This window comes from Protopterus annectens, chromosome 9.part0 (assembly GCF_019279795.1).
Source record: "Protopterus annectens isolate FY-2018-M chromosome 9.part0, PAN1.0, whole genome shotgun sequence".
NCBI lineage: Eukaryota > Metazoa > Chordata > Ceratodontiformes > Protopteridae > Protopterus > Protopterus annectens.
The window spans coordinates 1,710,913,308-1,710,939,261 of NC_056743.1; the positions used below are offsets into that span (position 1 = coordinate 1,710,913,308).

Sequence of the window (25,954 nt, forward strand, 5' to 3'; positions counted from 1 at the left end):
TGAGAATACTATACCCATTTGTTTGCTGTGCCTCTGTCCAGCAGTGACACAGAGATGATTCCCTGGGTAAACCCACGATCTCCCATCCACTCGTCAAGATTTCTCTTGAACAGTCAGTGAGGGGCTCTGCCTCGCATGGACTGGGATTCTATTCCATAGTGTAGGGAGTCTCTGGGTGATGAATCTGTCCCTCCAGCACGTCCTGTTTATATCCGTGTTGAGGTTTAAGTCTCTTGCTCTCGTGGCTCTGGTGGATTTGGATTTTTTGAGGTGGAGCATGTCCATTAATTCCGGGTTGGACATGGCCTTGTATGTCAGGCACAGATCACCTCTGAGCAGACGGTATGCGACTGAAAAGAGCTGGAGTTTCTTCAGTCGGGCAGCGTATGACATATGTTTGAGCCCCTTTATCCTTTTGGTGAGGAACTTTTGGGGTCTTTCCAACTGCTGCAGGTGTCGGGTAAGGTACTTTCCGAATGGGGCGTTGTACTCAATCATTGGTCTGATAAGTGAAGAGTACAGGGGTACAATGACCTCTCCTGATCTGGATGTGAATCCCTTCATGATCAGGTGGGCAATGTAGAAGGTCTTCCTAACCACTTTGGCAATGTGAGTGTCAAAGAGAGGTTACTGTCAACTTGGGTCCCCAGGTCCCTGATAACTTTTTCCGTGTTTAATGGATTACCACCTATGTGGTAATTAGGGGTTGCCTTGTTTTTCCCAAAGGGTATGACTATACATTTTTTGGCATTTAGCTTAAGGCCATGGCTCTGGCACCAGTTATCCATTTCTATGAGACCTCTCTGGAGGATGTCTGTGTCTGATGGAGTGTCAATTATGGTGCCCAGTTTGCAGTCATCTGCAAATTTTGTCAGCCACAATCCCCCTATGTTTGCCTGCACTTCAGAAAAATAAATGCCGAACAAGAGGGGGCCCAGGGCTGAGCCCTGTGGGACACCGCTCGTGACCGGCTTAGAGTCTGACATGGTACCAGCAACTCTAACCCTGTGGGTTCTGTCCTTGAGCCAGTTTGCAACCCATCTTGTGACATATGGGTTTACATCTAAGTTGGTGAGCTTTTCTATGATGCCTGAATGGGGTATTGTGTCGAACGCTTTTGCTAGGTCAAGGTAGGCTGTGTGAACTGCCTTACCCTCATCAATGACCTTAGTGACTGTTTCGAAAAAGTCGACCAACTTCAAGAGGCAGGATCTGCCCTTGACAAAGCCAAATTGGGTAGGATCCAGTGTCTCTAGGTCCCCAATGTCTTTATTTATGAGTTCCATTATGATCCTCTCCATAGCTTTGCAGACAAGGCTCGTCAAGCTTATGGGGCGGTAATTTCCAGGGTCTGTAGAAGCACCGCCTTTGTGGAGTGGGACCACAGTTGCCGTACGCCATTCTTTGGGTACGTATCCTGTAGTAAGGCTAAGATTAAACAGCAGCCTTATGTGTGGGTTTAGTTCCTCATTGAGTTCGTGTAGCACACAGCCGGGGACACCGTCTGGTCCCATTGATGCTGTGTTTTTTGCTTTAGAGAGAGCAGCTCTCACCTGGGCATCTGAGATGTTTGGGAGGCTAGATTCTGGTGGGATAGATATTTCTCCTTTTGGGGGAGGAGGGAGGGGAGAAATTTGCACTGAACCTGTCTGCCAGTATGTTGGCAATGTCTGTGGGTTCAGTGATTTTTGTATCATTTTGGACTAATTCTGAGCATATCTGGGAGTTTCCACCCAGGTTTCTAACATAGCTAAAGAAGGCCTTATGATTGTCTTTTGTGTCTTTAGCGATTTTTCTCTCAAAGTTGGCCTTGGATGATTTTATGAGTGATCGTAGTTTTTTGCTAGTATTGATCAGAGATGCCTTCCCTTTTAGGGATTTTGCTCTGTCATGTAGTAGCTTTCTCCTCTTGTAGAGTTTGTTTATGGCTGGGGTCCACCAGACCGGGAGCCTGCCTTTGGTGGAAAGGGTCTTGATTTTATTAGGGATTGCTTGATCCATACATTCCTGGAGGTGCTCGTAGAAGGCATTTGTAAGGGTTTCAGCAGCGTGGGTTGTGGTTTCCACTGGCTCGGGGGCCTTGAAGGATACCACTCCAGTCTTAAGAAGTGTGAAGTTTGCTTTTGAGAAGTTCTTCACTGTGGTCTTTTTTGCTGGGGTTGGGGGCGGGATGTGGATCTCCAGTGAGATTAATTTATGGTCTGATCTCACCAATGAGGGATATACTTCCGGTGTGGAGCATTTTGTCCCCATGTTTGTGATGATCAGGTCTAGTATATTTTCTCCTCTTGTGGGAATGGTGACTAGTTGTTCCATAGCATTTGAGTTTATGAACTCCATGAACCTTTGGGCTAGGGTGTTGGGGCTTGAGTAATGTTCCCAGTCTATGTTTGGGTAGTTGAAGTCACCCGATATGATGGTGTTTGGAGAGATATTCATACTCTCCAGTGTCTTCAGGAAGGCTGTGTGGGTTTCCTGAGTTTGAGAGGGTGGTCTGGACCGGAGTTCCGCTGTGGCGACCCCTAACCGGGAAAAGCTGAAAGACACAAACAAACTGAGAGTAATTTCTCCACACAGTTACTCTGCATTACATTTATGAAGACCGAAGAGCAAATGTATCGAATGTGTCATTGAAATGCACCCTTGTTAATGCCTTTGGTGTTCCTTTTTTGGGGGGGGGTCTTCTTATGCCCTCTATCTTGGCTCATTGTTGTGACTCTGCCTATTCATTCCATAACTGCATAAAATCTACATGCAGCGCAGCCATCATGGATTTTTTGTTGTAGTCACCTTAGTCTTCTTGTTCATGCTGACAAGTTCCCAAAGGATGGGCATGCAGTGAGGCAGTGCGAGGGTAGGTCACTTCCTTTCATGAGTAACTCTGCATCCATAGCTCCACCACCTTGCAGCCTTAGTCCTGCAGTCATCTCTCATTTGCACAGGGGTTTGCAGGCCAAGTGCATATTCCACTCACATTGTCCCACCCAGCCTTCCAGGGAGAGGTGAGCAGTCTGCGCCACTTCATTCCACTCCCTTCCCTGCCATCTCTTCCACCACCTAAATTGTTGATTGAACCTAGGTCATTGACAGTGCATCATCCCTTTACGTCTCTGAGCTAGCACATTTGAAGATGATTAAGCTGATATTCATCATTCATCCTTGCTTTTCACTATCTGCCCTGTAGGTAACTGGTGAACCAGTTAATACTGGACTGATCATCCAGCTGAGAAATCTTGTTTAGTAGGAGTAATGGCTTTGAAGCCTTTTGAAAAGGATTAGTAACATGTTAGCACCTGTTTTGCTTTCATTTGACCCCGTGTACAGAAATCAAGTTAGTAAGAGAGATCATAGGCACTTTAAAGGTCTTATTTGGTGGAAACTGTCAGAATCATGATTGTGATGTACTCTTCAAGGTGAATTATGCCTTTGTACTTTGCTTATTATATTAAGTATGCATAGGTTCATTTCTAGGGTTATGCTAGAGGAGAGAAATGAGATACCCTACAACATTTGATATTACACCTTCTTATGTTATGCTTTCCTGTATTTGTTCAGTTCATCCTATTTGCATGCAAATACCAGCTTGGGCACAGCTTACCATATTTATGGATTCGGGAAAGAGACAACTGGTCCCACTGTAGTAGGTGTGAAGTAATTGTACTACCCAAGAATCAAACGTGCATAAGGGGTGCTTATGTGAATGCCTAATAGTTGGTTTGGGCATGGGCATGGTGTTTTGGCCCTAAAAATTTTATTTTTATGTATTTTATTTTATTTTGTTTGTGTCAGTATGTGTGTTTTTGAAACTATTAATATAGTTATTCTGTTATCAAGTATTGCTGAATATAGTTAATTCTTATCTGACTTTATTCCTGCTGTAAAGAGCCTTGAATCTGTTGCATAAAATGATGCTTGAAACATAACTAAAATTGCATTGTTTATTTTTAAATGTAGGCATCTCTACAAACTGGTGAACATAACAGCTTGGGACCACCTTTTCCATATAGTTCAGGATCTCCTACGTCTTACTTTGCCAGTGGATTACAAGCAGGGCTTCAACAGACACAGTTCAAGGTAACACATTGATTTCCCCAATGGATGCAATAAAAATTACTTCTCTAAAGACAGCAGCATGAGTGGTCAAATGCCATAGTTGTCATGCTAAGCCACATTGATTTACATGTCCTTACTTTGTAACATTACAGCATGACTGTTCATTAAGTATTTGTTCAGTTATGATGAAAAAGACAGTGTCAGAATAGATTCTCTGAAGGATGTATTTGTTTGGAAAATGATAGGTTGAAAGTGATCAGAGTCTGTCTAGTTGTTGTTGTTGTGTCTTTCGGCTTTTCCCGGTTAGAGGTCGCCACAGCGGAACTCCAGTCCGCTAATGATTGGTAGTTGATTTTTACGTGCCGTGTTACCAGCCCTGATGGACAACCTTCAACAAAGGTACGCCCATTCACGCATGTCTCCATGCAGAAGACGCTCTAGCTGAGAATCGAACCGGACAGCGTCTTACTGTGAGGCGACAACGCTACCGCAGCACCACCACCGCGGGATAACTTTTTTAAATACCTATGGGGTGTGGAATGTCACACCTCCAATAGCCTACACATATCCTTGCATTCCAGAGCATTTTCTGAAAAATCAACTTCAAAAGCGTAAGATAAACAAATATGAATATTTTGTGAACAGTAAAAGCTGTAACAGCTGTGCAAACAGCAGTTTTGCTGTGATAATAGTGTGTTCAAAGTCTTTCCACAAATATTGTAATATATTATTAATTCACACAAACCCAGAATTATTTTTTTTGCTAAATGTTCACAAATTGTCATATCTTGGAAAATGTATAACACAGAGATATATTTTTAGAACAGTTTAGTTTACCAGAAATAAACTTTCACGTGACAGCAATAAATTCATCTCTGAGTGCAGGTTTATTTCCCGTATAGGGAATTTTTGAGATTGCGTAGGTTATGCAGTGATGATGGGGAGTATGAAAGAGAGTTAGGATGACTGATGAGGAAAAATTTCGAACCATTATAGATAAGAATCTCCCTATATATAAGGAGGCTGGGAAGGAACAAATATTTTTTGTTACTAGTTATAGTTTATTTAGTACAGAGCTGATAACATTGGTAATTTTTTTTTTTTTTTTTGGGGGGGGGGGGGGGAGGATTGGTGCAACATAAAGACTTTGTGAACATATTACAAAAGAAGCCATGTATTTCATATAAACGGGGTAGGAACATTGGTGCTATATTGGTTCATGGAAGATTTGCTGCACCGATAGAAGGTTTAAGCAGGAAGATTAGTTTCAGGGGTACAACCCCTTCTGTAAAATATTCTTGTAGTTTTACGATTGGGAATTTTTCTAAAATCAATGGTAAAACGTATAAAGTTCAATGGAATTTTAGGTTTGATAGTGCAGGAGTGGTTTATACACTTAAATGCCTGTGAGGGAAATTTTATATTGGTGAGAGTAAGAGGGCATTTGGAACCAGAGTAAAAGAACATATTAGGGATATAAAACCGTGTAAAACAGAAAGTCCAGTGGCCTTGCACTTTAACATTTATCATAATAGTAATGTGGAGGTACTTCAAGCAACTGTTTTGGAACAAATATGTATTGAGCAGTTTGATTAAGTTAATGTAAAGAATAAACTGCATAAAAAAATGTATTTATATTTTGAAGTTTGATACATTAGCTCCCAAATGGTTAAATATAGAGTGCAGTTGGAGACTATTACTTTAATTGTATTATTGTTTGATTAGTGTAATGGATGCTTAAATAATTAGCATATTTCTATATAAGGAATGGATTTTTAATGAGATTTTATACTCTGTAAAGGCTGTTGAAGCCGAGAAGCTTGAGAATGAGAGTTTTTTTTTTTTACTCTTAAGTGCTTGATTAATTACTACATGAAAACAATGAGATGTCTTTTGTACTTTTAAAATGTGCTGTGCAATTAAAGTTCTTTATTTTTTTCCCCAAAGAAAGCATCTTGAGATCTCATATGCAGTTTTTTTTTAATCATAGTTTCATAAATTGTTACTAAGCTTATGACTGGGAGGCCTTTCTAAGCCTAGTCAAGTTTTCCTGAAAGAGTAATGACATCCTTTATGCAAATAGAACAGTGAGGGCCAGGCATTTATTGTGCATAAGAGACATGGGTGCCAGGCCCAGTGTAAATGTCCTGTTCCCCATCCACTGGTCTAGGTGCACTTAAATTGGGTAATAGATGAACTCAGCTTCACACAGATGGGAAGCCTTAGCTGTAGGAGGGACCGACTCTGGAACACACATCGGTCTCTCTTGCATGTTCTGTTTAAGTCACAGACAAAATTAAGGTCCCTAAACCTTGATTTATAAATATACAGGTGATTCATAAGTGTGAAGTTTGTGGATGCCTTGTAAGCCAGGTGGGTAAAGCTACTGTCTACATGCGTACTTAGATCCCTAACCACTGGGTCAACTCTTAGGAGCGTTTTCTTTGTGGAGACTATCACAGTAAAGATCTCTATAGCAGTGTGTACTGTTTTTATTTTTATTTTTCCTAGTATGCATATGTGCAGCAGATAGATGTTAACAAGAACCACACTAACAAAGGGCAAGTAGTACTTGGTAGTGTGGGCATTGTACACTCTCCACATTTGTTGTCTGAGAAATACTACCAAGTCTGCTGTGTGGTTTCCATTTCTCTCCACCAGAGGAAATAATATTGCAGATTTTTGACAACTCTGTCAATGGCTGGAAGATCATGCCTAGGAAGATTTTCAAATTCCATACCACTGAATTCACAAAAGTCTTCCAAGTCTTAAGTTCAGTTGGCAGAACCTGAGAAAAAAACTAAACCGTTTATAACAAAGACCTCAATATCATATGGTAGTTGTGCTGTGATTTTTTTGGCTGCATTGTGAAATACTTTAGCTTTCTGTAGTGATGGGCACTTTTCATTTAGGCTTGTAAGTACGCCCAGATTTTTTTAAGCAACAATTTATTGAAAATAATACAGATAAGATGCACTGCATCAACAGGAGCGGAAAAGCTTCCAAAATGTTGAAGTGAAGGAAAAAGAGAGTAAAAAGGGGAAAAATGTCAAAAAAGGTGGCACAATTGTAGTCCTTTTCCTTTCACATACAAGAAAAAAAAGACATTGCATAACATAGTACAGGTACACCAACAAGCGATGTCCATTTATGTATTAAGCACAGAGTGCCACTTAGTCAGTTTGTTCATGGATAGTAAATGTGCATGCAGGCATGCTGTATCCCATTCTCCAGTTTGGATCTCCTTCTTAATGCCATTTAAATCTTCCATAGCTAGTGGAGCCTTCTACTTCCAGTACCTAGTAATGACTTTCTTTCCAGTCAGAAACAGAGTACGTAATGTACTATAACACTACGTGTCCAAAATGTTAGGAGGTCCATAACTTATTAAAAACAGAGCAGGAGATACCTTTTCCAATTTTGTGTATAAACTCTTGCAACAGAAATGAAGGTCTTGTCTAAATTGTAGAAGTATAGGACTTGACCAAAAAATGTGAAACCTGTCCCTTAACTCTCTAGTTTCACATCTCCACCAGACAAGCACAAACCTGAGAATATGTGAAAGAGTCTAGCTGGTGTATAAAAAAACTTAAGCACTGCCATCCAAAGAAACGAAAACATCTAGACCTTGTAGATTAACATGGAAGAAGAATCTTTGATAATATTCCGGCCGTAATCTGGATATTAAGGTCTGTCTCTCACATGATTCTGTACTTATTAATGATATGAGACTTTGCACTAATTAACAGCTTATAAATCCTGGATAATGTCACCCTTGGCAGTCTCTGTGCACTACCTAAGTGACACCCACCATTGTATCCAGAGATGTCAGTCTATATTGTATTATACACATGTTCACCTCTATGAGAAGTACGTAAGTAGTGTTGAGGAAGAGTGCTCAGGAAGGGTGAGGATCTCCCACTGTCAACCCTCAGATCCTGCCATGTCAGGCAACAGTCTCCTCACCATAAATGATTCCAAAACTTAAAAAGGGGGTGCCCCTTAGTCGACATAATAGTCTACAAAGTCTGATAGGATTATGGGGCAGAGATCTCCTAGCCCCCCTTCATTGTTGGTTACAGAAAATCCCCACTAGACCATCTTCAAGCATTACTGGGCAATAGACCCAAAAAACCCTGCATGTCCTTCTGTCCTTTAACTTTTTTTATAAAATGGTAGGGTACCACCAAGGTTACCTTTCAATATCAAGGTCCAAGTCATGAGGGGGGAGGGTTGATTATCCAAAAAAAAAAACATGTAAAACTTGTAACCTAGCTGCTGCTATATAAAATTTAAAATGTAGTAGAGACAAACCCCCTTGACTCACTGCAATTGTTAGAATGTCCCATCTCACCTTGGGCTTCTTCCTCTCTCATAAGAAATTGAAGATAATCATTTTAGGGCCACAAAAAAGTTCTTTGGGGTAAAGGAATGCTTCGAGAGGCATAAAGCACCAGCAGCAGAATAAAATTGGCAAACCACTGCATAAGATCCAGTCAGATACCATTCCATCTTTCACAGAAGTGTGTTACCTCAGATTAAATTATGTCATATGTAGTTTGAACTTTTGCCTGGAGAGTAGAACATAGACACCTCCAGTTACTTTGCTATGCTAGGCCTTTCCAGAAATGGGTAAGACCTCAGCAGTAGTTCATGGGGGACAAAATTAATGTTAATGGCTTGTGCTTTGTTGAGACTGATTTTATAACCTCCCAAGGTACCAAAGACCTCCAGCTTCGAGAACATGTCCGGCAAGTCATGATTGGGACCAGACAAATATAGAAGTTGTTGTTGAAAGACATGTTATACTCCCATCTTTTGCAAAACATAACTTGAGACAATACATTGCCTAATCCAAGTTGTCAGAGGCTCAATGTAGATGGCAAACTGGAGTAGTGAGAGAGAGCATTGCTGCCTAGCACACTTTGTTAACTTAACCTAGTGAGTCTGGACCCTGTTTTTATAACTGCCAATGAATTGTTAAATATAAAGGTTTGTATTATTCCAGCAAACACATTGAGGAATCCCACCTTCTTCAAAGATTCTAAAAAAAAAAACATCCATAAAACCTGGTCAAAAGCTTTCTCCACATCAAGGCTGGCCAAGAGAACTATAGCTGACTTAGAGATGGCATGTTCCAGTAAAAGGGAGGTTTTAATTAAATTGTCAGCCATTGAGCAGAAGACACAAATCCTGTCTGGTCAATGTGGATCAGGAAAGGGATGAGGCTGGCTATTCTATTGGCCTGTATAGTCATGGAAAGCTTATAATCATGGTTCAGAACCAAAATAGGTCTATAAGAAGAAGCCTCTTTACGGTCCTTCTCCACCTTTGGAATGAGAGGTGGTGTAGCCTGGGATCAGGAAGAGGGAATAAGTATACTCTGCAAAACCCTGTTTGGCCACTGCTACTGCAATATGAATGAAATTCTCTCTTGAATATCTCAAAGGGAATCCTGTGTGGTCTAGGCATTTTACCTCTGGAATTTGTCCAGAAAATCATTTCCATGCCTTCATATGTTAATGGACCTCATGAGATTATATCTGGTCGAGGTTTACTTTGTAGATGACTGGGTTAGATATGTTTTCCATAGTCCTGACATAAAAACCTGAAGGGTGGAGTAACTCCAAATACAGGCGGTCATAAAAAGTGGCAGAAATCCAGGGAGATGAGGTACAGGACTGTCCTGATATTGGATCTGTAATCTCAAGTGATGTATCTCTCTGCAACCTGTTGATGAATCCTTAGAGAGAAATATTTCTGAGACATGGGCACAGTCTCCAAGCTGGAAAGCCTTGGTGTTTGACAGCCAGATCAACTTTATACTGCAGGTACTCTGCCTTTCTTCCCCTGGCTTGTGAAAGCCAATCTTCAGCCACAGAAAGCCTTGTTTCCACCCACTCCTCTTCTACAGAGAGTTGATTCAGCAATGTGTGTGGTTGCCTAGAATACACTATTGAAAACTTTAGACTCAGACCGTCAGAGACTGCTTAAGTTCTACCCATAATAATGGAAATATGTCCAGATTATTGTTTCTGAAATGCTCTTAATGGTACATAGAACTGATGTATTAGGTGGGTGAATTTCATACTCTTTACAAACCAAAAGATTTACCTTCCAGTAGGAAAAGGAAGTGGCACTCTCATGAGACTAGTAAAGGGATAAAGGACTATGGTCCAAGACCATCGGGGTAGAATTTCAAAAGCCCTCGCAAAAAAATCTATGCTTCCTAGAGATTAACATCTTATCTATTCATGAGAAGCAGAGACTGATGAGAATAGCAAGCATAGGACAGATGTAAAACAGTGCCTGGAGAGGGGGCAATATGAAATGTACCAACTCTCCCCATGTACTCTATAGAGGAGGGGGACAGTGACCTAGGTCCCAACAGCATATATAACCCAGGAAAAGCATGTTCTAGTCTCCTCCAACAGCACTATATCCTCACTAAAACTCATTGCAGCCCTCAAAAATTGCAACACCTCTCACGAGGAAATTCCTGAGGGACTATAATGATTGATAAATGTATATAAACACCATTCCAAGACTCCTGTAATAAAATCAACTCCATCTGTTAACTCTGTGTTCAAAGTCTTAAAGGGGAAACCTCTTCAAAACAGGATGTTTCTCCCTAGTGAAGTGCCGAGATGCCCTCCTTTTCTTATGCTGCTGTGTTCCTAACATAAGGAGCTCCAAGAGCTCAAACACATTTTTGTCTCCCCGGTTCCTCGCTTTCAAAGGAACTATCCAGCCAAAACCTCCTTTGTGAGGAGGCCTACCAGACAGCTGTCATCCAAAGGGAAAAAAAGGATCCCAGGAAACAGACCTCTTCCAGGAATGCTCCCTCTACCCCTATTCCAAAACATCCTTTTCAGATTAAACCTGGTAGTCCCCTGGTAGGGGGTCACCAACAAGATTTTTGGTTGTGCTCTCTGAATCTTCAGTAGAACTGTTTGTATTAGTGGGAAGGGGGGGATGCATAAGCGAACATCCCTTTCCAAGCGAAGGAAAGAGCAGCCACTCTCCATGCTTCAGGATGAGGTATCCTGGAGCAGAAGGTTGGGGGTTGACTGTTCATGGGAGAAGCAAAAAGATCCACATCTGGAATACCCCATCGATGGACCAGGTCCGGGAACACATCCCTGTTTAGCATCCATTCATGGGATTGAGTCATGGTCCTGCTTAGAGTATCTGCCATCACATTCTCTGCAGAGGGTATGTAGATGGCTAGAAGGTTGACTTGTCTGTCTAGTGCAATTTCCCATGCTTGCAGAGCCAAACTGCACAGGAAGTAGGACCTTACCCCCCCCCCCCCCCCCGTTTGTTGATGTACCATATCACAGTGGTGTTTGTCTACTATCTCAGCATGCTTGGCAGGCTACAATCTTTGAACATTTGTAGGGCTAATATCAAGGTTCTCATCTCCTTGATATTGATATGTTCCCCATGTTGGTTCAGGGTCCATGAGTTTCTCACTCTCCATATTCCAAAGGTTGTTCCCCAACCTGTATGTAAAGCATCTGTGAACAGGTCCTGATTTTGGGGGGGCTGAGTTGACCTTTACATGGGCTAGCCACCAATTCAGTTCCCTGGACAGGCATGGTAGCAGGGGAATCATGAACTCCAAGGGTGAAGGTGTTTCCAGACTGTTCTCAAGTACCATTGGAATTTCCTCATGTGGAGCATTGCTATGGGTACCATAGGGATGGTGGAAGCCATGAATCCCAGGAGCCCGAGAAAGTCCCTGGCCAACATGGACTTGAAAGGGAGGATCTCCTTGAAATAAGAAGTCAGACACAGAATCTTGTCTGTGGGAAGACAGGCTATCATTTTTTTGTGTTAGGATCCTGCATCCCAAGAACACATGATCCTGTGAGGGAATCAGAGATGATTTTTGGATGTTTAAGGTGATCCCCAGACTTTTCAGGAGGGAAATAGTGAAGTCTGGATGTTGTAAGACCAATTGAATTGATGGGTCCTGGATCAGGATATCGTCCAGATAGGAGAAGAGTTGGATTCCTCCTGTGTTCTGGCAAAGGCAGTGACAGGGGCTAGGCACTTTGTGAACACTCTTGTGCCATAGAGAGACGAAATGGCAACACACATAATTGAAAGTGTGCAGAACCTATGCAGGTAGGCATTTTTTATGTCTAAGGACACCAAGAAGGCCTGAGGAGGGATAAGGGGAAGAAGAGTTGGTAGTGTGAGCATTTGAAAGGAGGAGACCTGGAGGAAGGTGTTGATGGGACAAATGCAAGATTGGTCTCCAGGGTCCTTCTTTCCTGGGGACCAGGAACATCCTGAAATAAAATCCCTTTCCTCTTAGTTGAGGGGGTACCTCTTGAATTGTGCCCTGAGAGAGAAGGTCCTGCTGAACTGTGGGAAAGTAAGCAATTTGGTGTTGGGGCGGGGGGGGGGGGTTGTGGGATGCCTTTGAAAGTGGGTCTGCACTCCCACATCATGGAATATCACTGTTTTATAACTGAGAGGACCCAAGAGTCGTGGATTATCTGTTTCTAAGCTGGGTAGGATAGCGAGAGATGCATGGAAAGAGGGGTGTCTGGATACAATGGGTGGTAGTCACAGACAACCAGGTTTACCCTGAAAGGGCTGTTATGGAGTAGAGGTTGAGGGAGCAGATCTGGAAGAAGTCTGTTTCCTGGGATCCTTTCTCCTTTTGGGTGGCAGTTGTCTGGTAGGCCTCCTCACAAAGGAGGTTTTGGCTGGAAAGTTCCTTTGAAAGCAGGGAAGTGGGGAGACAAAAATGTGTTTGAGCTATTGGAGCTCCTTATGTTAGGAATACAGCAGCATATAGAAGAGAAGGGCATCTAAAGTAGTAAGACTTTACACAGCAGTGGTGTCTTCAGGATTATTTATTTAACATCTGTTAACCGGGGAAAGTCCGACTTGGAACGAGCCAATTTTCAGCGGAGGCCCGGGGAGAAATGCTCCAGATGCATGTCTTTATAATGTGGGAGGAAACTGAAGCACCTGGAGGAAACCCACACAAATGCAGGGAAGACATTCAGACTCTGCACAGAAGGCACCCCAGCTGAGAATCGAACAGGTGAACATCTTGCTGTGAGGCGACAATGCTACAGCTGCACCACTGCACTGTCCAATGTGTTTCCTGAATAAATACTACGTGTTGGGATATCTTAATTATCTATGCTCTGATTCTGGCTCTTTTAACCAGGTTTACTAGCCCATTAATGTTCCTGGACACTAATTTAAATAACATTAAAAAAAAAACTGTGCATGAACCAACACTGGTGCCTCTGGTAACTTGAATCTTGCTAGTATGTTCCTTAGTATTTATGAGAGAAAATAATTAGGATTATACTTCAAAGATTTTAGATTACATCTTGATATACAGTAGACTACAACATGGGTAAAATGAGAACAACTACACAATTTAAAACAGTATCATCAATATGCAAAAAAAAAAGCAACTGAGTACATAGTTTTTGTTTCCATTGATATGACAGCTAGCATCTGTGATGGGATGGGCACATTCAGAGAGAGAGTTTAGCAAAGATAATTTACCCTTGGAAGTTCTCCATGGTGTGCTGCACTCCATCAAGATTAAGTAACAGCTATGATATCATCCCTTAATTCACACAAACCATGATGGAGCAAGTCCCCAAAGTAAGGAGAAGCAGGAAGATCAGGAGGTATATGAAGAAGAAATATGGGCATGGGAAAGAAAAAGAGATTTAATATGGTGTAATATTTATGCAAAGGAGAAAGCAAAAGTAACCAATACAAAAAGAGCAGCACCAAAGGTATTTGAAGAAAAATACAAGCAAAGGAATCTGTGTATGGAAAACTTTACGATACAAAAAAATAAGACATATGAAAGTAGAAAAGGAAATAAGTAATTGAGAAGTTAAAGAAATAGAAACTGAGGTTATGGAGTACCTGTGAAGTGAAGGATTCAGTGTAGAAAATCTAATTCAGAAAGCACCACAGCAGGATAGAGCAATGGATATCCAAATTAAGGGGAAACCAGTGGAATAAGAATCAATTGGTCAGGTGCCATAGAAGATATTTTGGAGCCTTCCACAGGAGACCAGTATAAACGTTCACATGAAGCTAGACAGCAATCAATGTTGAGGAGTGATAGGCCAGTGACTTCCAATACAACAGAGCAACGGATGGCACAGGATGAAATTGAAGAGAATGTGCCACAGAAAGATGGTGTAGAACTTTCTACAGAATGCCTTCAGGAAATGGAAAACAAGAAATGTGCCCTCAGTTTAGAATAAAATGAGCAAAGAGAAGAGTTTTTTGATTTAACAGAGATAGACATATTAAAGGCAATGAAAGAAACAGACTGCAGGTCAATAAAACCCAAAAAGTCAGACGTTTGATAAAACAAATTAATACAGTAATTAGGACTGTCCATAGAGATCCATGCAATATGACAGAAGTAAATCGGATATATTGTTGTGCAGCTGAATTAGTAACTGATCAAGTTCTACCACAAAAACACAGAGTAGTAAGTAGAAAGGAAGGGGAGAAATTGAATACAGTCATGGAAGTATCATGTAGAGAAAACTATAAAGCAATTAAGACGAGAAGTGTCACTTTATTAGCCAAGTAGCTAAATGGGTAGACTGACTGCCTTCAGCTTCGTAAGTCCTGGGTTCGAGTCCCTAGCAGACATACCATTTGTTTAGGGAGGGAGGTTGGTGTAACGGTTAAGGTATTTACCTTACAGACCCAAGGTGCAAGGTTTGAAACTCACACGGGGCAATTGGCTAGGCTTAAAATGGCCCACAAGGCAGTTAACCTAGTACTAATCTATGAACCTATGTTAGAAGAATATAGAAAAGGGAACAGATCAACAAAAATACTACGAAAGATAAACATAATAAAAGCAATGCGCAGTATTAGAACAGACTAAGATCTATTGTGCACTGTCACAAATAAACTAGAAATCTCAGCACAGGTGAAAAAACTTAGAAGATACGCAGATAAATACAAAGGAAAAGTACAAAATAAACAGTTTATTGATGACTCAAAAAAAAATTTACAGAAAATTGGGAAACAAGGTAAAAGGAATTGAAAGACCACAAAAAAAGAAGAAATAGATTTATGACGATCCTGTAGAACATAAAGATGCTAAATAGATAGAAGTAAAAGAAAGAATAAGACGTTTAAAGGTACAGGACATGAAATGGGATGACGTAACAGCCAGAGAGATTGAAACTAAGTTAAGAAAAGCTACTAATTAGAAAACTCCAGGCCTAGGTGCAATACCTAACTTCTGGTAAGTATTAACATCTTTGCACGAAGATTTAGCTAAGAGTAAGAACTATTTATGTGTGCACCCTGAACAGACACCAACCTGGCTAACAACAGGAAAAACAATACTCCTACTTAAGACTGAACCTGCAAGCTACTCTAAAAACTATAGACCAGTAACCTGCCTTCTGACGATGTATAAACTATACATTGAAATTGGTGCCGACAGAGTTTATACTCGTTTAGAAGAAAACTCAATTATGGCAGTAGAACAAAATGGCAATAAAAGAAAGTCGTATGGAACAAAGGATCATTTGTTAAAGTCATAGTGGAGAACCGTAAAAAGGGGAAGAATCTAAGTATGGCATGGATTGACTATAAAAAAGCATTTGATAGTATCCCACATTCATGGATAAAAAAGTGCTTAAAAATGTATAAGATACACCCTGCACTGATCGACTACATTGTAGTGACCATGAAACAGTGGCAAACCACTTTGCAATTAAGCCATGATAAATGACAAATTATTATTACAGGGATAAAAATTCAAAGGGGGATATTCCGGGGTGACTCGTGTCTTGCCCTTAACCCATTAAAGCTGTCTGCATAACAGCTTAGGTCGTGGCTATAATTTGGCTCCTAGAAAACAACAAACTGTAAAGACTTCTCATCATCTCTTTGTCGATGATTTAAAACTGCATAGCTCATTAGATGAGAAACTTGAAAGCACAACCAACCTTTTCAGATGATATAAGAATGTCATTTGGTCTTGATAAATGTGCAAAAGCAACCTTTAAAGCAAGAAAACTGCAGCACCAAGAAAACATCAGTTTGGGACAAGAATGTGATATAAAAGAACTTGAGCAAGAGAGAGTTTATAAATATTTAGGAATCGATGAAGGATCAACAATAAAACATGAACAAATGCAAATAAAACTTAGAAAGGAATACTTCAGAAGATTTAAATTAATTCTGAAAACATCATTGACATCTAGGGAAAAAAATCCAAAAGTAGCATTGATCATTGAAATTGTGACACCAAGTGACTTAGTGTCTTGCGTAGCAAGAGACACACAGTCATAAAATATCAAGATTTGCAGACAGAAACGAGAACAATGTGGAAGAAAGATAACCAGACAGTTCCAGTGGTAGTAGGAGCAACAAGTCTTATAAAAAAGAATCTGCAGTCATATTTAGATACGTTACCAAAACATGTAACTCCATACGAATTGCAGGAGTCATTACTGGGCACATTACGAGTGCTGTGAAGAGTACTAGTGGCTGACTTCAAAGATTGAAACAATACTAATTTCATGAACTTTATTCGTACTTTGACGTGGGAATGGAGTCCATTGCAATCATGGTAATAGAAACCCAAAAGTCTTGGAGAAATTAAAAAAGGAATAAACCATGGAATCATAGTGTCAAGTTATTAAACTATAACTGTCCTTGTAACATGGCAAACTGCACCTGTCATAATGAAACACCATTAACTCAAAGCATTGCTCACAGATGGTCAACTTTGTCATGTCTACCTCTGCTTTCTGGCTGGTCTGGAGTCGCCCTCTGAAGAGAGGAAAAGACTGTGCTGCCACCCTGGGGAAGTCATTAAATGCAGAGGGCTGATCAGAAGCCAAAGCATTGAGTGTCCACCTACTTCCAGCACTGTAGCCTCAATAGGGGTTTAAAAAGAAAAAAAAAAAAAAAAGGAGTACCAGCTGTCTTAAAATGGATTTTCATCATAGCAGGGTAAAGCAGTCAGTACTTCAAATGATGCTGGTGGCAAAGATTACAAGGGGGATAAAAGGTGTTTCTCTTATGCCTTGTCTCCAGTGAATAATCATTGTCACCAATTTCCCTGGAGCCCATAAAGCTGAGATAAGTCTCTCGTTCGACCTGTACGAGAGGGGGAGAGGGAGAGCGAACCAAAATAGGAATGGAATTCTTGATGCTATGTAGTCCAATCTCGCCTACATTCTTACTCGTGGGTTTGGAGCCGAATGTCGGCTCTAACCCTGCCATACTTTAGCTCGAAGTCTTTCAATTGGCTGGGCTAAGATGGTATCCCATGCTGCACTGCTCTCTATCCCCAGATCTCATTTGCCGCTCTTGTAGCTCGGACGTGGTCTCGCTCTTGGCTGTGGCTAAGTATTCTTTTCATCTTTATAGCAGAGAAGTTTTGCAAAAAAAAGCTATTTTCATAGCTATTTGTGTGTGTATCTTTGAGCTGTTTTGTGGAAAAGTTTTTTTCTTGTATTAGCGTGTTTCTTGTGGTATCCCACTAGCTGTTTCCAATGGGCTAGGCCCGTTATAAGACCGTTTAAGTTAGAGGTCTTTGTGGTGTACTTGTCTGTCTGTTCTGTTCCTGCGCTTGTGGCTGGTTGACTGTTGGTCTGGTTGTTGGGTTAGTGACTCAGTTTTTGTAGTGACTATGTCTAAAGATACTAAGAAGCATAAGACCTCGGGCTTTAAGAAGTGCACAAAGTGCAGTTATATGATGTCTATCACTGATGGAGACACTATTTGTGTGTACTGTCTGGGAGCGATTCACCTCCAGGAATCGTGTAGTTTTTGTCATGCTTTTAGTCTGTGTGTTCTTAAGGAAAGGAAGAACAAATTGATTTTGAAGGGAGTTCTGAAACCCTCATTCGAGGAGGGTTTGGAGAGTGCTTCCAGCGTTTTAAGTCTTCTCCATCAAAAGCTAAATCTTCTAAGGCTAAAAAGCGATCCCCGGCTCCATCAGTATCCTCGGAGCCGCCGGAGGAAACAGCTAAATTTTCGATGACATCCTCTGCTCCATTGTCCTCGGGGCCGCAGGAAGTGTCAGTTTCTATGGAACCTGCTTCGGCTCCTGTTCTCTCGGAGCTTATTCGAAGCCGGTCGCCTAACATTAGGCCGGTATCTCCTCCTCGCAGGTCTCCTTCAGAGAGGAAGTCTCGATCTCCTTCCCTATCCTCTAAATCCTCCAGGACCTTATCGGATGTGGATGCCAGTAGAGTGGTGCAGATACTTTTTCAGTCACCAGTACTGGCTAAATTGTTTTCAGCACCCATTCGGCTCCGGAGCCGGTCCCTCTACCTACATGATACTTCCTCCTCCGAGCGCATCTCAGCTTTTGGATCCTGAGTGCTCGGCTCCGTTTGATGTCCCTAGGTTGGTTCCAACAGCCCCTTCCGGCTTTTCGGTTCCGAAGTCAGCTCCGACCCCGTCGGTGCTGTCCATGGGGTTTGGGACTCAGGATTCCTTGGTCGGATCCGAGGGGGAGGCTTCGGGACGCCTCTTCTGCTCCTAGTCTCCCTCTCGGTGCTTCGGCACCCTGTCTCTGCTTCAGATCTAGTCCCTTCTGATCCGAGGTCTTCCATGGCTGGTCGATCTTCGGACCCGGGAGGACCAGCTTTCGAGGTCATGCGGAGCACGCTGGCCAGGTTGTCAGCGGCATCATACAGTTCAGTCACTCTGTCCCCTACAGCACCTGTGCAGGTCTCTGATCGCCCTTTATCTCTTGACAGTGGAGCCCCAAGGCCTCAGGGTACCCCCACGAGTGGTCCCCATATTTCTGAACGTCCCTCAGAGTTTTTGCCTGAGGAGCCACCCAGAAAGAGAACGTGCAAGAGGAAGCACATAGATTCCCAAGATGAGTCTCTCACGTCGGACACTGACCTCTAGGAATCGGAGGGGTCCGCTAAGTCATCCACTGAGGATGTTTCTTTCTCTGACATCCTAGAGATTTTGAAGCAAAGAGGTGACTGGCCATCCAAAGCCCCCTCCGAAGAGGAGTCTGTGTTCCTGAAGGCCTTTGGTGCTCAGCCTTCCGCCTCCTGGGTGTCTCCACCCTTTGAGCTTCTGGATCTGGTTTGTTGAAGGGTGTGGGAAACCCCTGACTCTGTTGAACCAGTCTGCAGGAGACCCAATAAATTTTTGTCTGCCCCTTCTGATAAGGAATTTCTATCCAGGGGAGTCCCTGTGGATGCCATGGTGGTGGAAGCGGCCACCAAGAAGGAATTGGCTGAGACTTCTTCCACCGTCCATCCCCCTAACAAGTAGCTTAGGACTATGGACCTGTACGGGAAGCGTATGTTTTCTTCAGCGGCCTTTACTTTGCGGTCACTGAATGACTTATCACACTTTACACAGCTCCAGAGAGATCTCCTAAAGGAGCTTGGAGCTACTCCAATGGGTAACGTTTCTGAGGCGGTGGCTCAGAAAGTCAACACTCAGATGTCTACCCTCAATTCTATTGTGAACTCCATGAGGCTGATCTCTCACTCAGCCGAGGGAGCGAGTAGGGCAGCAAGTTCAGGAGTCGCTTTTAGGAGACATGCCTGGATGCTCCTTTGTCATTTCGTAGAGGCCTTCAAGTTTACATTCACCGATGCCCCATTTGATGGTTCCTCTTTGCTCAGAACCAAGATGAAAGACGCTCACTAGGTGCGAGCAAAAGGGAAAAACTCTGTCTGCCGTAGGAGTCCATTTTTCCTTTCCCTCTAGGCCATATCCCAAGGCCCAGAGGGGTGGGAATATGTGATTCAAGAAATCACAGAGGTTTTTTCCCAATGCACAAGGTGAGCCCCCCACCAGAGGCAGGGGAGGGGGTGGTTATTCAGGTAGATGCTGCCATAGGGGCAGAGGAGGCCCTCGTAACTCGGGAGACCGCGATTCCTTTCGTGGTTCTCCCTACTGCCACTCCTGATGGGAGGCCCATCTGCACGTTTCCAGAGCCAGTCAGAGGTCGCATCTCACTATACCCGGAGGCCTGGCAAGGTATCACCCAGGACCAATGGGTTCTATGAATAATTTCCGGAGGATATATCATTCCCTTCTCGTCAACTCCCCCCCCAATCAAGAAAATCCCAGATGTTCCACCCAGTCAAAGGGATTCTGCAGCTTCAGAGGTTTCAAAGCTGGTAGAAAAAGGAGCCATCCAACATGTCCCCTCAGACCAGATCGGATTAGGGACTTACTCCAGATTTCTTTTGGTGCCGAAAATGACAGGGGACCTGAGACCCATTTTGGATCTCAGCCGATTGAACACCCATGTGCAAAAGTCCAAGTTCTGAATGGTCACGTTGCAATCTATTCTCCCATTGTTGGGAAAAGAAGTGTGGATGTGCTCCATCGACCTCAAGGATGCTTACTACCACATAAAGATGGACAGGGCATCCAGAAGTCACATACACTTCCGGCTGGGAGCTAGTCACTTTCAGTTTCGAGCTCTGCCCTTTGGTCTCACCACAGCCCACAGGGTGTTTACCAAATGCATACAAGTGGTGACTGCTCACTTGAGACGTCAGGGTTTCCAAGTGTTTCCATATCTGGATGACTGGCTCCTTACTTCCACCACCAGGCATCTGCTACTTCAGACTAGAGATGCCACTATCGACCTATGTCAACAGTTGGGCATCACCTTGAACTGGGAAAAATCTGCCTTGTTGCCCTCGCAACATGTCACCTTTATAGGCGCCGAATTAGACATCGTGCTCATGCGGGCGTTTCTACCACAGGAAAGAATCAGAGTCTTGCAACAACAGATTTACGCCTTGCTCCCTCTGAGGAGAGTTGAGGCAAGATTGGTCCTCCAATTATTGGGGACGATGGTTGCTACGATTATGTTAGTTCCTCTGGCAAGGTTACATATGAGGCTCCTTCAGTGGCTATTCTTCGCCCAGTAGTCCCTTCAACGTCTTCCACTTTCTCACCCTATTCTGCTCACAGACAGGTGCAGACAGGATCTCAGTTGGTGGTTTCACACCGACAACCTCAATGCGGGAAAACCCTTTGTTCATTCGCCTCCGGTTGCCACTGTGACCATGGATACCTCCCAGATGGGGTGGGGGGGCATTATCTTGGCTGGACAGTCCAAGGCACTTGGCAAGAGCACAAGATGCATCTGCATATCAATGTCCTGGAGAATGAGAGCAGTGCTACTAGCATTGCAGGCACTTCAGAGCTTTCTTCCTATCGGGACTATTGCAGTCCATTCAGACAGTATGTCGGTGGTATGGTATCTGAACAAACAGGGAGGAACCAAGTTGTATCCCCTTTGGAGAGAGGCCATGCAACTGTGGCAGTGGGCAGTGTCTTCCCAATGTTTTCTGGTAGCAACGCACATTCTGGGGAAGTCCACTGTGATCGCAAACAGGCTAAGCAGAGCTATTTGATGCCTCACGAGTGGTCCCTGAACTGTCAAGTTGCGGAGCAGATTTTCCGCAGGTGGGGTCAGCCTTGCTGTGACCTTTTTGCCAGCCCCCTCAATGCCAAATGCAGCAGCTTCTTCACCCTTATCCACCATCAGGGGGAGTCACCCAGGGATGCTCTAGTCCACTATTGGCCCTCCGGTCTACTATATGCCTTCCCCTCCAGTTCCTTTGCTGTCAAAGGTTATTCAGAAAGCGCAGTCCTTGGGAAGCAAAATGATTCTGATCACTCCACACTGGCCTCGTCAAATTTGGTTCCTTATTCTCCATCCCTATCTCATGGACATGCCTTGGATTCTGGACCCACAACCAGACTTACTGACTCGCATGTCAGGGCAGCTCCATCCCTCTCTTCGGACCCTCTGGTTGACAGCTTGGCTACTCCACTTCCGTCATTAGTTAGGCTTCACCATTTTTCACCGGATGTGGTTCATATTCTATCTTCCTCTCATAAGCCTTCGACCAGGAAGATTTATTACAGCAAATGGAAGAGATTTTCCATCTGGGCACATGCCAAACAGATTGACCCTTACACAGCTCCAATCTCGTCAGTATTGGAGTTCCTTTCTATGCTTTTCAACCAGGGATCAGCTGCCGCAACCATTAAAGTCCAGCTGGCGGTGATTTCTACCTTTCACGTCGCAGACAAACCTAGTCTAATGGCACATAGACTCTGTAAGGTTTTCCTGAAAGGCACTTTGTTGCTTCGTCCTCCTGTCTGTGAACCCTGTTATGCCTTGGGACTTAAACTTTGTTCTACAGGGTCTTACTTTCAACCCCCTTTGAGCCTGCAGCCACTTGTGATTAAAAATTCTTAACTTGGAAGACTGTCTTTTTGGTAGCCACCACGTCAGCCAGACGTGTTTCACAGCTTCATGCTTTATCAATTAAACCACCTTATTTGATTTTTCATAAGGACAGGGTTTCTCTCAGACCGAATCCTTCCTTTCTTCCCAAAGTAGCGTCATTTAGTAACCTTAACCAATCCATTGAATTACCAGTGTTTTTTCCTCAGTTCTCGAACAAGGCAGAATTCAAATTTCATCAGTTGGATCTGCACAGACAATTACGATTTTATTTGCACAGAACGAAGAACCTCAGAAAATTTGATTAGTTGTTTCTTTCATTTTTGGAAAACAGAATTGGGTCTCCTGTTTCCAAAGTCACATTGTCTAAGTGGATTTCCAGTTGTATTTCTTTCATTTATACTTCAGGGGGAAGAGATTTACCATTCCGAGTGAAGGCTCACTCTACCTGGTCTGTATCTACGTCTACAGCTTTTCAGGTCAGATTGTCTATGGATGATATTTGTGCTGCGGCTGCTTGGGCATCTCCTCACACCTTTGTTACTCATTACAATTTAGATGCGGTATCTAGAGGCAGGTCTTCCTTTGGTTCCACAGTGCTCAGGAGTATTTTTCACTGAGTCTCCCAGGATTTAGGTGCTGGGGACGCTGTCCCACAGGTAAGAATGTAGGCGAGATTGGACTACATAACTTCAAGACGTTATGTACTCACCATAATGTTCGATGCATGTAGTCCATCTCGCCTCACATTCTTACTTACCCCCCCCCCCCACCTTCCCCCGTCCTGGAGGATCTAGAGGTTAGGCCAGGTTTCAGAGTTCCCTTCATTCTTGGTTTGTTCTTCCTTCCTTAGGTGGTGTTATGCATGGAGAGTGAGTGCTGATGCTCGCAGCAAACTAGATCTGGGGATAGAGAGCAGTGCAGTATGGGATACCATCTTAGCCCAGCCAATTGAAAGACTTCGAGCTAAAGTATGGTCGAGTCGGAGCCGACATTCGGCTCCGAACTCACAAGTAAGAATGTGAGGCGAGATGGACTACATACATCAAACGTTATGGTGAGTACATAACATCTTGTTTTCAGCCGTTGCTGGCAAAAACACACTGTGGGCCAGTTCTCTTCCCATCTGCTGTAATGGGATTCCAGTCCACTTTGGCCCTAATAAAGCCTACACAGTCACCAGCCTCTGCTTTCTTGGGCACACCAACAATCCAAAGATTCTTCTGAGGGGCTGTTTCATCCATTTCTGTAACACAAAACTTTAAAAGACTTATTTTGCTTTCAGTAGCTGCCAATCTTGGGTCTGTCTGCTGGAATGACTGGTCCGTCTCATCCAACTTAAGAGTGCAACGTGAGTATGTCTTTAGTCATGTTAATTCTTCCTCTGCTTTTTCCATATAGGTGGATAAAGCAGAGGTGATTTATTTATTTGGTTTTAAAACAATAGCCAAATCAATTATAATACAAACTATTTACATAAGTTCACAGTTGTTCAATACAGCAAAGTTATACATATCAAAAACAATTGATATTTTTCAAGCAAGTCTTAAGCTTCAATTTTAAGCCAAGATTTATATGAATGTAATGTTAGGAATTCTCATCTTTATAGAATACAATTCACTACTGCAGACAGTTTATTCCATACTGATAAATTCAACACTAGAGGGGGAAACTTTACTTTCCCAGTTTTTAGAAATTACTTTTCTTGCTTTAGCAAGAATAGAACAAAGAAGAAACACTTGTTTTTTTTGGAATTTCAGGAATCAGAGCACTAAATAAAACTAAAGATTTAGAAAGATTACATGTTAAGTTGTCTATCTCGCCTTCGTTCTTGCTGGTTGGGATCAGAGCCGATCCTCGGCTCCGACTCGGCCATCTTCTATAGCTCGAGAGCTGTTTACTGGCTCGAGGCTACCCCTTATCCAGTGATGCCTAGCACTAGCTACCCATATCTCGTTTGCCGCTTCAGCTGCGAGGTGTCATTTTACTGGCTCAGGCTTGTATAAGTTTATTATAGAACTTTTTTTTCTTCAAAAATAGCTTTTTTCTTAAGAGTTATAGTTAACTTTTAGTCTTATACTATTGTCACTAGTTTAGTGTGTTGTAGTAATTCCTTTCCTCCCCTTTAGAACTCGTTTAATTAAGAGAGTTCTCCCCTCCCCCCTCTCTCTAACCTTTTAAGTAGCTGTTTAAGTTAGAGGCTTCCTAGTTTAAAAAAAAAAATCTTTAGCTGTAGTATACTGTGTGTTTTTTTCTTTTGTTGATATTGGTGTTGTGGTATTTTGTTTTCGCTTATCGGCTTTTTGGCTAAGATCAGTGTAGTATCTCTTGAGGTATTTTGTTGGATACAGGATGTCTAAAGAATCCAAGGTGTCTGGATTCAAAAAGTGTGACTCATGCTGTCAGAAAATGTCTCTGACAGATGGCCACACTTCTTGCATCTATTGCTTAGGTGCAGTGCACCTGCATGGCTCTTGTTCTATATGCCATGCATTTAGTCCAAGAGTTCTGCAAGAGCGTAAGAGTAAGCTTATTCTTAGGGGTCTTTTAAAGCCCCAGGATTCACTGGCAAAGACTCAGCCTGTGAAATCCCCAAAACCGACCAAATCTTCGGCTCCAAGCTCGGAGCCGTCATTGGTTCAAACTTTACCTGCTACTTCGGTTCCAGCCGGAACCGATGAGACTATCTCCCCGTCGGCTGCATCAGAAACTTCGGAGCCATTGCAGAGCCACAAAAGGCTAAGGTCCCCTTCTCTGGAATCCATACATTCAGCTCCTCGGTTCCCCTGCTTCAGAGTGAGCGCAGTCACAGATCTTCCCACTCCTCTCGGTCCTCTAGGCTCTTGGATCACGACGTGGAGAGAGTGGTCAGTAGGTTGCTGAAGTCGCAGGCACTTGCCAAGATCTTGTCCAGCCCTCCTCAACAGGTGTCTGCTCCGTCCACTTCTATCGATGTTCCTCCTCTGACTCCTTTGAGCTCGGAGCCGGAGTTCGTTGGGGTTCGAGTCGTGGAACCGTTGGCTCCTATAACTGTTTCTCCTTTGGTTCCGTCTTCGGCTCCGATTCCCTCGACGGTACCGTCCGTCGAGGGATCTGGGCGCCGAGGCTCCCTCGTCAGCTCCAAGGGGGCGAGTGGCATCGGACCCTTGTCTGACCGCGTTCTCCCTCTTGGAGCTTCGGCGCAGGTGAGTTCGGCTCCTACATCGGCCTCGGAGCCGTCTCCCTAGGGCGGAGGAGGATTCTGATTTCCTCGGAACTGGATCCTTCTCTGCATCGTGGCAGGGACGCCTTCGATGTCATGAGGAGCATGCTGGCCTCTGAGTCAGCTCCACGATTGACCCCACCGGTTCCGTCCCCTGTAGTGCCTGCGACAACCTCTGCTCCTCCTCCAGACCCCAAGCATGGGGAACCAGCTCTCCAGGGTACCCCATTGGGTGTTTCCTCTTCTTCTGAGGCCTCCCCCTGATCATTCAGAGGAGCCCCCTCGTAAGAAGAAGTGCAAGAGGGAGCACATTGACTCCCCTGAGTCTGTCACTTCGGATACAGACTTAGATGATTCGGAAGGGTCCCTGAGATTCCCCCTCTGAAGATGTTTCCTTTTCGGACATCCTCGAAATGCTTAAGCAAAGGGCGAACTGGAATTCGGACATC

At 43.3% G+C, this 25,954-nt stretch overlaps 1 protein-coding gene across 5 annotated transcripts in view; it reads left to right on the forward strand.

The window, feature by feature from the left end:
• Positions 1 to 25,954, forward strand: part of RAVER1 (ribonucleoprotein, PTB binding 1) — a 2,969,353-nt gene that overhangs the window by 2,842,430 nt on the left and 100,969 nt on the right. For all 5 annotated transcript variants that reach the window (XM_044084574.1, XM_044084577.1, XM_044084578.1 and 2 more), the window contains one exon: positions 3,955 to 4,074. In XM_044084574.1, the coding sequence (XP_043940509.1) occupies positions 3,955 to 4,074 (120 nt within the window). The remainder of the gene's footprint in view (positions 1 to 3,954; positions 4,075 to 25,954) is intronic.